Consider the following 14,040-nt stretch of genomic DNA (forward strand, 5'->3'; position numbering starts at 1 on the left):
AAAGAAATGCATAAATCCTCTCTCTTGGAGCACATGAAAGTCCGAAACAAAATGGTACGAGTAAGAATAGAACCAAAGGGGAGAGAATGACAAAAGTGAGGACAAGGATAAAGAAGTCTAAGAATGGCTCCTGGTATTCTAAGTTAGAGAACTTGAGATGATGAACTCATAACAAAATTGGGTAAAGTACTGAGGGTTGTCCTGTTTGAGGGAAAAGATGATATTTTTTTTCTCTCAAGTCTACTGTTCCTAAACTTTACTCAGGGAAAATTTCAGGAGGTTTTAAATTTGTGTTAAAGGCCTGCAAAAGTCAAAAGTTAAAACTTTAAGTCCAGGGTGACTGGGTGGCTCGGTCAATTAAAAGTCTTTTGGTTTTGGCTCATGTCATGATCTCATGGTTCATGAGTTTGAGCCCCACGTTAGGCTCTGTGCTGACAGTGTGGAGCCTGCTGAGAATCCTCTCTCCCCCTCTCTCTCTGCCCCTCCTCTGCCCTCCCTCTCAAAATAAATAAAGTTTAAAATCCAAATCTGTAGGTGGCAAGTAGTTCATAGGTGCTTACATTTCATGTAAATTCATCGTGTTCTTTTCTTCTTTTTTAAACATCAAATCCCAGTAACTTATAAACCAAGTCTAGAGAAGGTAGCCCAGAGAAAGATAACTGGAATGGGAGTTGAGATCAGGATTTTAATCACAATTCTGTCACTCCTGTATGTGCAAGGGGGTTAAGTGTATGGACTTTAGATTCCTTAAATATGCAGGATGCACTATATCACTTTCATATCTCCTTCTAGAGCTAAAGTTCTAAGTCTCATTAAGCAATTGTAAAATGTACCCATGCAAATCCAAGGTATTCTACAGCTGAGTTGCAATCAAGCATTTGGCGAATGAGTCATAGAGCCATTTCTCCCTAGGTCTCAAACCATGGAGTGAACCCCACCAACATCCTTTTGGTGGCCTTAAGGTTGATTGAATTTGGATCACTACAATAGTAAGGCCAAGCTCCCAGGCCAAGATGTTGGTATGATCAGGAGATTTCCAAAACAGGAACACCAAATGATGCTCTGACAGCCTCCACCGTAACAAAAGGCCAGGGCTGCAAGACACGTGGGCTTCGCACCTGTTTCCTACAGTTCACTCTTTCCCGTAAGGGAACTTTTTTTTTTTCCATTCATAAGAGCAAGGTTTTTTTCTTAAGACGAAGGCTTATTTCTTTGGTGATTCACGGCCAGAGAAGTGGCATCACTCGCACCAAGATGCCCGGGAAGTCACAAGAGGAGCTCACGAGGCGGTTACGGGGCGGTCGCAAGGGCGCGCCCGGGGCACGCTGGGAACGCGCGGGGCGCCGCAGCCCGGCCTGACCCGGAAGGGCTGGCGCTTGGTAACCCAGGCTTCCCTAGCAACGGAGCAGGTGCTCGTCCTAACCAGCCGCATCCTCGGGTACTACAGCCTCCAGAGATGCCCCTGCAGGTTAGCGATTACACTTGGCAGCAGACGAAGACTGCGGTGTTTATCTCTGTGCCCCTCCGAGGCGTCTGCGGCAGAGACGCGGACGTGTTCTGCACGGAAAACTATCTAAAGGTAGGAACTCGAGCTGTGCCTGCGGGGATCCTCGGGGGCGTGTCCCGAAGCTTCGGCGGTCGCTGCGGTGTACACTCCACAGGCGCGTTCTTGCAGATAAGCGTCCGAAAATTTAGTCCTATTTTTTTTAAAACCGAATCCCGTTAGATGACACCTCATCTTTAGACAGATGTCATCAGATCAGAGCTTATTTTTATCCAGGATTTCCTCATATGCCTTGTTAATCCTTTACGACCTCGAGTAAATTTATAGCAGGCATCTAAGAAAATTATTTTGGCCTCCATCCCGTGTTTCCTAAAGGCTTAGTCTTTATTTTGTGTAACTAAATTACCCTTCTTTTATCCCCTTCTGAATAGGTCAACTTTCCTCCATTTTTATTCGAAGTGTTTCTCTATGCGCCCATAGATGATGAGAACAGCAAAGCCAAGATTGGGAATGACACTATTATATTCACCTTATATAAAAAAGAAGTGGCCATGTGGGAAACCCTTTCGGTGTCAGGTGGTAAGTTTTTTTATTCAAAGGTGTTCATCTGGTTGTGCTTTTTGTATTTTATACCTTTTTAAAAAACTGTTTTTCAAAACAGCTGTTTCTCTAGTAGAAGAAAAAATAGGAACATGAATATGATTTAAATGATACAGTGCTTCAGCTGCCACTTAAAATGAATAGCCTAAAGACTGAATGATTCAAAAGTTAGAACACATTTGTAATAGTTGTCAAGCAGATGCTTGTACCTTCAGAGTCTAAGGGCTCTTGATATGATCTTTATTGAGTACTTATTTTGTATAGACATTAACACATCTGGTAATCCTAGGGACACCCTGTTACTTAAGTTACCTCCCTCCTCCCCCACCAGTTTTTTTTTTTTTTTAAGGTTACGCTACTGAGGCACAGAAGGGTTGAATAATTGTCACAGGTCAGGCAAGTAGTAACTGGCAGATTGGAACGGGAGCCCTAGCAGTTTGACTCTAGAGCAGTGACTTTGAATTATCTACAAAACTTTTAAATAACACAGATGTCTGAAACTCACCCTAGATCAGTCAAATCAGTTTATGGGAGTGGGTCACAGGTATTGATAGTTTCAAAACAGCTTTCCACGGATTATAATGTGCAAAGCTGAGATCCCCTGTTCTCTGTTCTCTTAATCAGTACTCTGTACTTCTGCCAAGATTGGTTTTGTGGGTCAGTAATTGCCCTCTACTGCTTTACCTCTATGTCCTTCCTCGTTCTAGTTGTAATATATCCTAGGGCTTTATATCTACTGCCTGAAATTTCCCTTAGGGTTCTGGCATTAAACCTTGGGTAGGAACTACTGAGAATGGGTGGATGCCATTCTTTATATTAATCCTTTGTTGGTATCTTGCAGTGGAATTTAATTTTGTAATCCCCAGGACCAGGTAGATTTTTCTCTGAAGTCTGATATTCAGCTCAGAAAATACTGGTTAAGGTAGATTGCCATACTCAGGTTACTTTAATTTTTTAGTGATTGCCAGACTAACTGAAGAGTTTTCTTTTCTTTCCTAACCATGATCTTCCTCTTTGTTTTTTACATCTGCTTTCATTGCGTATCTACCTGATTCTTCTTTTTCATGGTCATATGGTTCACCCCTTCCACATTTTGACCATTTAAACCAAGGTTTAATAAAATTTTTCCTATATAGGACCAGATAGTATTTTGAATATTATGGGCAATATGATCTCAAAAGCAGTCAATAGCCCATTCATACTTATTGACGCTGATATTTGAATTTACCTTTTTTATATATCACAAAATATTATTTTGATTTTTCAACTATTTAAAAATATAAAAATTATTCTTAGCTTGTATGCTGGAGGATAATAGACAGGAGGTCAGATTTGGACACAGTTTGCCAACCTCTGAGATGAATCAAAACAGTTTTAAAACTAGCTTTTGTAACAAGTAATGAACACTGATTTTACTTGAGGAACCAGGTTTGAGATTCCTTTAGAAATCAAACTCAGTTACACATGCAATTCAGTGAAATTATTTCTTTAAAAATATGATGATTTACATAAAGTATATGCAACTACAGTCCATGTGCCAAGCCTGCCTCACTATTCAAAACATATTTGCTCCATTCTTTCCCCATGAGTTCTTTCTTGGTATATTTTTCATTTTTTAGACGTGAAAGTAGGTTCTTTTAATTAATTTTGCCCCTGAAGCTGGTCCAACTGTCTCCACTCTGTTAGTAACTAGGAGGCGAGTTGGAAGAGGCGTCAGGCTTAATTTGAGTCCGAAACCCTAGTCAAGATCTTGAATGAGTAAAAATTCCATGCTTTTTTTTTCTTTTCATTTTTTTTCATTTTTTATTTTATTTTATTTTTATTTACTTCTAGGAGAGAGAGAGAGAGAGAGAGACAGCGTAAGCAGGGGAAAGTCAGAGAGAGAGGGAGATAAAGACTATGAAATAGGCTCCAGGCTCTGAGCTGGCAGTCAGCACAGAGCCCGACGTGGGGCTCGAACCCACAAACCGCGAGATCATGACCTAAGCGAAAGTCGGACGCTTAACCGACTACGCCACCCAGGCGCCCCTCCTTTTTCATTTTAAGACAGGTTTTTTTAAGTTAAAATTCCAGGAGAGCCTGGGTGGCTCAGTCAGTTAAAAATCTGACTCATCATCATTTTGCCTCAGGTCATGATCTCACAGTTTGTGGGTTCGAGCCCCATGTTGGGCTCTGCTCTTTCTCACTCTCTCTCTCTCCCCACCAAATCAATAAATAGACTTAAAAATTTTTAAATTAATTGTATACTTTTTTTGAATAGCAGGCAAAAGTGGATTACAATATAAGATTAGAAAGGAAGAATAGTAGCAAACCTCTCTTTACAGAGAGGGGACATTTGAAAGTAAATGCCCCTAATTCATTACTTTTTATTTAACCTCCACCTGAAATTTAGCATTCCATTCAGTTATGAATATAGGCAACAAACAACAGTTGTGTCAACAAATGTCACAAATACATTTATATCACAAGTATACTTTATTTTGTATACTCACTTTGGAATTTTAGTATTTATTACACTTGTTGCTATATATTATTTAATGCATTAATGAAAAAGCACATATTAGTATACCACAAAAAAACCCTCCTCTTGTAGGAGACCTCATAGTGATGATTTATTGTGATTAGGTTTATAAGCAAATAGCCCTGGTTTCTTGACAGAGAAGGAGGGGGGATAAATGTGTATTCTTTCCCTCTCGCCTGTCCCCTCCCCTTCTCCACCTCTTCCCGGTCTCTCTTTCCATTACCTCTCTCTCCCTCTGTGTCCCTCTCATCATCATTCCCCATCTTATTCATCCCTCTCTGTTGTTCCTACTTTCTCTCATCCCCTCCCCCCACCCCGCCCTGTCTTTATCTCCCTCTGTAGTAATTTATTGCTGTTACAGTTGCTTGCTTACCTTTTAATGTTAGCTTTTTGGCCAGTTTAATATTGAGAAATGTTTTCATTTCTCCGTGTGAAGTTGGGTCCCCCCAAAATCTCATCTTGGATCAGTATGGTGGACAGTTTTCCCCTTAACAAATCATTCATCAAAATCCTAATTTAGTGATATTTCTTATGTTTTAGTTGACAAAGAGATGATGCAAAGAATAAGGGAGAAATCTATTTTACAAGCACAAGAAAGAGCAAAAGAAGCTACAGAAGCAAAAGCTGCAGCAAGGCGAGAAGATCAAAAATATGCACTAAATGTTATGATGCAGGTAGGCTGCAGATTGATAGGAAAGACCTCTAATTAAAGAGATAATAGTAAATTGTGTAAGGATAATTTATTCCAATCACTGTACTTCCTTGCATCTTTGTTCATGCTTTGGTTACAAGACTTACTATGTTATGCAGGCTATCTACACTTACATGTACTCCTCAAAATCTGTATGAAAGTGGAGGGTATAAAGGTTGAACAAAAGATTTACTTGTTTCAGGGAGAATGTTCTATTTCCAAGGTAGTAAAAAAAATTATAAGGCTGTATGATAGAAGTGTTTTACTTATTTTTTAATCTTGGAATAACAGACATGATTATTTAAGACAATAAGAGTCTAGGAGTGCCTCTGTGGCCCAGTTGGTTAAACGTCTGACTTTTGGTTTTGGCTCAGGTCATGATCTCATAGTTTCTGAGGTTGAGCCTTGCATCAGGCTCTGGACTCCGTGCTGTCAGTGGGGAGCCTGCTTGGGATTCTCTGTGTTTCCCTCTCTGCTCCTCCTCTGCTTGCTCTCTCAAAATAAATACATAATCTTTTAAAAAAATTAAAAAATAAAAAACAGCCTAGTTAAAAACACTAAATATTGACATATTAATATCTTTTTTTTTAACTGTTGAGGCTTTCAAGTTAAAGCTTTTAATCAGCAATTTATTTTCTGAAATAAAATTCACATACCATATAACTCACTCATGTAAAGCTTACAATTCATGAGTTTGACATATATTTAGAGATGTGCGACCATCACCACAATCAATTTTAGGACATTTTCATCACCCCAAAAAGAAACTGTATGCCCATCAGGAATCACTCCCCATTTCTCCCATCCACTTCAGCTCCAGGCAACCACTAATCTACTTTGTGTCTTTATAGTTTTACCTATTCTGACTAATTTTTACAAGTAAATTCTTACTTCATATTCTCATTTTGACATCTTGAAATGATTAAGGAATCTATAACTAGCATCTCCTGAAGAGCTCTGTGGATCCGAGTTTCTTATTTTGTATTTGGATTAGTACTGTTGTATTCATAATGAACAGTTCATAATTCCAAACGTTTCTCCACTTCTTTCATTCCTTCTACTTGACATATGGCTAATGGTCATATGCTTTGTCTTTTACTTGAAAATTGAACACATGGTCAGCTGATCAAAGATGCCTGCTTTCAGTATACTTAAGTTCCATCTTTTCTTTATTGTGTGATTGCTAATGTCAGCCTTTTGATTTTAACATTTTCCTGAATTTTAAAAAATATAAGCAAAATAATATAAAATTTGTGGTAACAGATAAATACTTATTCAGCTAATTAAATAGTTAAATAATGGTATACATTTTGCTGTATTGGTAAAATAACAAACCTAGCAGTACCACCATGCTATATCTTGAAGTTATATTAATATACTGATACCTGAAAGCCTGACTTTGGTATTTGGAAAGGTGGTTTTAGGGGTGTTAGTGTATAAAATATGAAGCTGTAGATTATATTAAAGTGAATAGAACCTATAATAAGTCTATAGCCTATACCACAGATTGTCCATGTTATTTGTCTCCTTCCTTAAGTAGAGTTCAGAGTTGGGATTATGTTTTCTTTCTTCCTTATTATAGCCATTGCCAAGTTAAATAGTAGGTGTTCAAATATTTGAATGATTTAATGTGAATACATTGCTCTAGTACCCTGTGACAGTAGCAAAGTTCTATTTTGATGGATAGATGCAACTGTTTTTATTCTGTCTCATCTTAGACATTCAGAAGAGACTGTTCATGGTTCAAGAAGAGTAGATGAAGACACAACAAAAGCCAACCTGTTAATAGCTTAAACCAAAAATTAACTTAAAATTTGAATTACATCTCAAAAAAAGAACAGTTTTTAGTAGTAATCTTTTAAAAATAATTAACAGGGCTGGTGCTAAGACTCATTATAATGTCAGTTCACTGTGGTGTATTAGTCTGCTTGGGCTACCATAACAACATACCACAGATTGGATGGCTTACGCAACAGACAGTTCCAACAGTTCTGGAGTTTCGAAGTCTTAGATCGAGGTCCAACAAAGTCAGTTTTGGGTGAGGAGTCTATTCCTGGTTTGCAGTTGGCAGAGAGAGAGACAGACAGAGAGACAGACAGACAAAGAAATCAGGTGTCTCTTCTTACTAAAACACTAATCCTGTCCTATCTGGGTCCCACCCTTAATATCTCATTTAGCTTTAGTTACTTCATCAAAGGCCCATTTCCAGATATTGCTACACTGGTGATTAAGGATTCCACAGATAAATTTGGGGACACACAAACATCTAGTCAATAACACTGTGTAATAAACTATCCAAAATTTAGTGACTTAAAGGCACAAATACTTATTTCTCAACATCCTGTATGTTGGTGAGACATTTTTTTTGTGGTCTGGGGCTGGATTTGTTATGCCTGGATATTCTAGGCCTCACTCAAGTGTCTGAAGCGTTGCCTGGAAGAGCAGTCGCCTCTCTACATGTGGTATTTCATTCTCAGGAGCCTAGCCCAGTTTTCTTTACTTCATAGTCCAGGTTGTTGGTAGCAAGAAAAGGAAGGCTCTAACTGTATAAGCATTTTCAAAGCTTTTGCTGTATCATATTTACTAGTGTCCCATTAGCCAAAATATGTCATATTGCAAGCTCAGATTCTAGGGCTGGAGAAATAGATTACACCTCTTCTAGGAAAGGGGGATTAAATCACATTGTAAAGGGACATGCATTTAGGGATGGGAGGAATTTGGGGCCACTTTGCAATTTACTTTACTCAGTTTGAATTTAAAATATTAGGGTTTAAATAATAAAGAGAATTTGACTCACAACACAGAAAAAGTTCAGCAATAAACCAGTGATCAGATATGGTTCAGTCAAGGCTCCGATTCCATCTGTCTTCATCATCTTTAGCACTGCCTTTTCTTTGTGTCTTTTTTATCCTTAGGCTGATGATCCACATCCACATATAACAAGGCCCAGTGGAAGACAGGCTATTTTGTTGGCTGCCTTGTAAGCCCCATGAAACAATTGCTTTAGATGCTATTAGAAATGATAATCAGTTTGACACCTGTTCAGATGAATTTTGAAGTATTTGTCACTTCAAACTTAGTTTACAGCATCAGCTCTTTGGTATCTTTGCTGCTTATCTATTGTATATTCATTTTATAGTCATTTTTTGAATACTCTGAAAGGTGTTGCTACAGAGCTGAACAAGTCAGTCTTCACTTTCAGTTTGCTCATGGTACAGAGAAAGTGATAGCAAGAAAAACAAATCACATTGCAGGATGCACAAGAGGTCATGGAGGATGAAAAGAGAACACTGACAAAAGACTGGTATCTCAGTCTGAGAGTATGGGCAGGAAATATGAGGCAGTGTTGTTTGTGCCCAGTACTGGAGAATGAGTCACAGGTACCTAGGGAATAAATGGAAAAATTAGAGACAGCTTGGATAAGCACGTGATAGAAAGTGGCACAGTGAGGGAACATTTGTTGGTCAGAAATAAAATCTTAATATTGTGAAAATTTTCCTGAAGGTAATAGGGCACACTTTAGGGATTTTCAGCAAGAATAGTAAATTAATTGGGTTTGTATTTTGGAAAAGTTCATTCTGGCTAATGAGCATGAAGTGCTTGTAGAGTAGAGGCAGAGCTTTTGTACTTTTAAGATGGAAAGACTTTGAACATATTTGTATGTTGAAGAAAGAGGCCAGTGAAGGAGAAGTTGATAATACAACCAAGGGAGGAGATTAATGATGATGATTGAGGGTGAAGAGGTGAAAAAATTACTCTTAAGTAATAATGGGATATATTTTTTAAATATTTATTGTTGAGAGAAAGAGAGAGAAGTGAAGAGGGCAAAGAGAGAGGGAGAGGATCCCAAGCTCTACATTGTCAACACAGAGCCTGACTGGGGCTTGATCTCATAAACTGTGAGATCTGACCCCAAATCAAGAGTCTGATGCTTAACCTACTGAGCCACCCAGGTGCCCTGTGGGATATTTTATCTTTGGACACTAGAGGGCAGGAATAAGGAATAACTAAGTATTTGGAAAATTGTTAAGGACACAGTTAGTTAATCCTTTGTTATTAGGGTGACGGAGCAAGAGCGAAAGAGATTGAGGCAGAAGTATAGGTTTTGAGGTGATTAATGAAAGTTTGGAATATAGATACCAGACGAATCTTCTGAAACATGCTCTCTTTGACAGTTTTGACTGCTATTGCCTAGTTTTTCTAACTTACTATTTTGTTTTATAGATTGCCTATTCTCTTTTGAGTTTTCTTTTTGTTTTCTACTTCAGGGGAAGTACTACTTCACTTTTGCCCTCTGAACTTTTAACCTAGGTGGATTAAGTATGAGGTGCTTTCTTCTTTTTTTTTTTTCTTAATAGTTTATTGTCGATTTGGTTTCCATATAACACCCAGTGCTCATCCCAACAAGGGCCCTCCCCCATGCCCATCACCCCCCCTTCCGCTGTCCCCCACCAGCCCTCAGTTTGTTCTCAGCATTCAAGAGTCTCTCATGATTTGCCTCCTTTCCTCTCCCCAACTATTTTCTCCTTCTTCTCCCTCATGATCCTCAGTTAAGTTCCTCCTAATCCACCTATATGTGCAAACATATGATATTTGTCCTTCTCTGCCTGACTTATTTCACTCAGCATAACACCCTCAAGTTCCATCCATGTTGCTACACATGGCCAGATTTCATTGTTTCTCATTGCCATGTACTATTCCATTGTATAGATAAAGCACATCTTCTTGATCCATTCATCAGTTCATGGACACTTAGGTTCTTTCCATGTTTTGGCGATTGTTGAGAGTGCTGCTATGAACATTGGGGTCCATGTCCCCCTGTGCATCAGCACTCCTGTATCCCTTGGGTAAATTCCTAGCAGTGCTACTGCTGGGTCATAGGGGAGTTCTACTGTTCATTTTTTTAAGGAACCTCCAAACTGTTTTCCAGAGAGGCTGCACCATTTTACATTCCGACCAATAATGGAGGAGGGTGCCTGTTTCTCCACATCCTTGCCAGCATCTAGAATCTTCTGATTTGTTCAGTTTCACCACTCTGACTGGCGTGAGGTAGTATCTCAGTGTGGTTTTGACTTGTATTTCTCTGATGATGAGGGACACTGAGCATCGTTTCATGTGTCTCTTGGCCACCTGGATGTCCCCTTTGGAGAAGTGTCTGTTTATTTCTTCTGCCCATTTATTCACTGGATTATTTGTTTTTTGAATGTGGAGTTTGGTGAGTTCCTTATAGATTTTGGATACTAGCCCTTTATCTAGTAAGTCATTTGCTACTATCTTTTCCCATTCTGACAGTTGCCTATTAGTTTTATTAATTGTTTCCTATGCCATGCAGAAGCTTTTTATCTTGATGAGGTCCCAATAGTTCATTGTTGCTCTTGATTCCCTTGCCTTTGGGGATGTGTCAAGTAAGAAATTGTTGTGGTTGAGGTTAAGGAGGTTTCTTCCTGCTTTCTCTTCTGGGTTTTGATGGTTTCCTGCCTCACATGTAGGTCCTTTATCCATTTTGAGTTTATTTTTGTGTATGGTGTGAGAAAATGATCTAGTTTCATTCTTCTGCATGTTGCTGTCCAGTTCTCCCAGCACCATCTGTTAAAGAGGCTGTCTTTTTTCCATTGGATACTCTTTCCTGTTTTGTCAAAGGTTAATTGGCCATCCATTTGTGGGTACAATTCTGAGCTCTCTATTCTATTCCATTGGTCTATGTGTCTGTTTTTGTGCCAATACCATACTGTCTTGATGATGACAGCTTTGTAGTAGAGGCTCAAGTCTAGGCACCGTCTAGGACCTGGGGCACCCAGTTCAAAGTCAGCAACCCAGCTAGAACTAAAAACACTGCTTCCAAGCTGAAGTTTTTCTCTTCTCCAGGGACAGTTCTATGAGTAGTTTCAGCCACTCTTTCTTTTCCCCTCCACTCACTGGGCTGCCCCCGAGGGGGGCTCCCTCCCCTCCCTCTGTGTCTTGGGTCCCAGCCTGCTTTTATCTTCCCCAGTTCACACTCATGCACTTATGAGGTTGCCTTTCCTGTGTATTCTGTCTCTCCCTTCCCAGATTCCTGTGGCTCAGTGTCCTATAGCTTCAGGCCTTCTGTTTGAGAGATGGGTGTGAGCGAAATGCACAGAGCTCCCTACTTCTCCGCCATCTTGCCCTGAAGCCCTCTTCCGTCTTTTTCTTAAAGATGAAACCTGGAAATCTCAACCTCTGAAACAATTTTGTCTAATCATGCAGATGAGGTATGAGTTGCTCTCTGGAGTTGTCTAGATTATACTGTAGTGCCCTAAAAAGCTCTTATCCATAGGGGTTGCTTTCAGCTCAAGTCATGATCCCAGGGCCCGGGGATTGAGCCCTGAGCCCTGCATCAGGCTCCTCGCTGATAGCACAGAATCTGCTTGGGATTCTCTCTCTCTCTTGCTCGCTCGCTCTCTCTTGCTCTTTCGCTCTCTCTCTCTCTCTCTGCCTCCACCCCAGCTCTGTACCTCTCTCCTGCTCACTTGTGCCCTCTGTCTCTATCTAAAATAGTAGAAAAAATTCTTATCTGTGAAACCACATATGCTGTTTATTGAAAGAGTGTACAATGTACAAAAATACCACAAGGAACTACTTGGCCACTTTTATTCTGCTTTTTAATAGTAATTTTAATGTTCCTAACATTTTTTGTATCCCGCCCAGCCCCTCCTTTTTCTGCATCTTCTTTCCTTTCAGTGTACATCAGTACCCTGTTGACCCTATTGACTTTCTCACAATCCTGTTTCTTGCTTTTACATAGTTATCATTTTCCCTATAAACCCATCTTTAGGGCTCTGTGCTTTTGTTATCTCCTGTTCTAACTCCTTGACCTACTCTTTATGTGTGAAATCTTCATTCTCTTATGTTATTTGTTACTAACAGCTATTACCATCATAAGACACTTAATTATGCTATTTGTATACGCAGTTTTTGTATCATTATTCCTTTTGAATTTTATTTTTCACCTTTTCTATCTTTGATATTTCTTTTTTTAAAATTTGTTAATGTTTATTTAATTTTGAGAGAGAGAGAAACAGAGTTCAAGCAGGGGGGAGGCAGAGAGAGAGGGAGGCACAGAATCCAAAGCAGGCTCCAGGCTCTAAGCTGTCAGCACAGAGCTCAATGCAGGGCTCAAACTCACCACGTGATTATGACCTGAGCCAAAGTTGGATGCTCAACTGACTTAGCCACCCAGGTACCTCTGTCTTTGATATTTCTTATTGAGGAGTTTTACAGACCAAATATATGTGTTTTTGTTTGTTTGTTTGTTGTTCAAAATGTACTATGGTGGCTTTTGGTTTTTTTTAAGCTTTTTTTTTCTTTAGTTTTACTGAGGTATAATTGACAAAATTCTAATATATTTAAAGTATGTGATGTGAACATTTGATATACATATACATTGTGAAAGGAATCCCATAGTGAGGTTCATTAACACATATATCACTTTGTATAGTTATCCTTACATTAGATCTCTGCATTTATAATAAGCTGAAAATTTGTATTCTATTATCAACTCCTCCCCATTTCCATAACCCCTAACCCCTGGCAACCACCATTCTACTCTTTGTTTCTGTGAGTTCAGTTTTTTTTAAAAAAATTCTATGTATAAATGATACCATGCAATATATATATTATATATAATATATCATAGTATGTATATATCTGGGTGTGTATAATGAACAGAATGAATGTGTGTATACATACATATACGTATATCACATTTTAATCCATTCATCCATTAACAGATACTTAAGATTGTTTTTATATTTTGGCTGTCTTGAATAGTGCTTCAGTAAAGATTGTAGTATAGACATCTTCTGAAGATAGTGTTTTCATTTCCTTTGGATATATAAACCTGTTAGTCATTTGTATATCCTCTTTTGAAAAATGCCTAGTCAGGTCTTTGGCTCATTTTAAAGTTTTTATTTATTTTCTTGCTGTTGAGGTATATGGGTCATATGAGTCTTCTGTATTTTGCATATTAATCCCTTATTGGCTATGTGGTTTTCTCCCATTCAGTACATTACCTTTTCATATTGTTGATGTTTTCTTTTGCTGTGCAGAAGCTCCTAAGATGTAGTCCCACCTTATTTTTGCTTTTGTTGTCAAATATAAAAGATCATTTCCAAATCAAGGTCAAGGAGCTTCTCACCTATATTTTCTTCTACGAGTTTTAGGTTTTAGATCTTACATTCAAGTCTTTAATCCATTTTGAGTTGGTTTTTGTGTGTGGTGTAAGGTAGGGATCCAGTTTCTTTTACATGTGAATACTCATTTTTTCTAGTATCATTTACTGAACAGACTGTCTTTTCATCTTCGTACATTTTTCATGCTTTTGTTAAAAATTAAGTGATAATACATGCGTAGGCTTATTTCTGGGCTCACTATTTTGTTTCACTGATCTATATGTCTGCTTTTATGGTAATACCCTGCTGTTTTGATTACTCTAGCTTTGTAATATAGTTTGAAATCAGAAACTAGGATACCTCCAGCTTTTGTTCTTCTTGCTGAAAATTGCTTTAACCAATCAGAATCTTTTTTGTTCCATAGAAATGTTTGGATTATTTTTTCTATTTCTGTGAAAAATGCTTTTGGAATTATGATAGGGATTGTAGTGAATCTGTAGATCAGTTTGGGTAGTATGGACATTTTAACAATATTAATTCTTCCAAACCATAAAGATTTATTTGTGTCATCTTCAGTTTCTTTAAGCAACATTTT

At 38.5% G+C, this 14,040-nt stretch overlaps 1 protein-coding gene across 3 annotated transcripts in view; it reads left to right on the forward strand.

The window, feature by feature from the left end:
• The first annotated feature begins 1,401 nt into the window (after positions 1-1,401).
• Positions 1,402-14,040, forward strand: part of DNAAF4 (dynein axonemal assembly factor 4) — a 64,820-nt gene continuing 52,181 nt past the window's right edge. For 2 of the 3 annotated variants that reach the window (XM_077748270.1, XM_077748276.1), the window contains exons 1-3: positions 1,418-1,579; positions 1,936-2,083; positions 5,166-5,299. In XM_077748270.1, the coding sequence (XP_077604396.1) occupies positions 1,457-1,579; positions 1,936-2,083; positions 5,166-5,299 (405 nt within the window). In that variant the 5' untranslated portion in view covers positions 1,418-1,456. Of the gene's footprint in view, positions 1,580-1,935; positions 2,084-5,165; positions 5,300-14,040 lie in introns of all 3 variants that reach the window. The other variant, XM_077748272.1, reaches the window with a different exon arrangement.

This window comes from Crocuta crocuta, unplaced genomic scaffold, assembly GCF_008692635.1.
Source record: "Crocuta crocuta isolate KB4526 unplaced genomic scaffold, BGI_CrCroc_1.0 scaffold130, whole genome shotgun sequence".
NCBI classification, from domain to species: domain Eukaryota; kingdom Metazoa; phylum Chordata; class Mammalia; order Carnivora; family Hyaenidae; genus Crocuta; species Crocuta crocuta.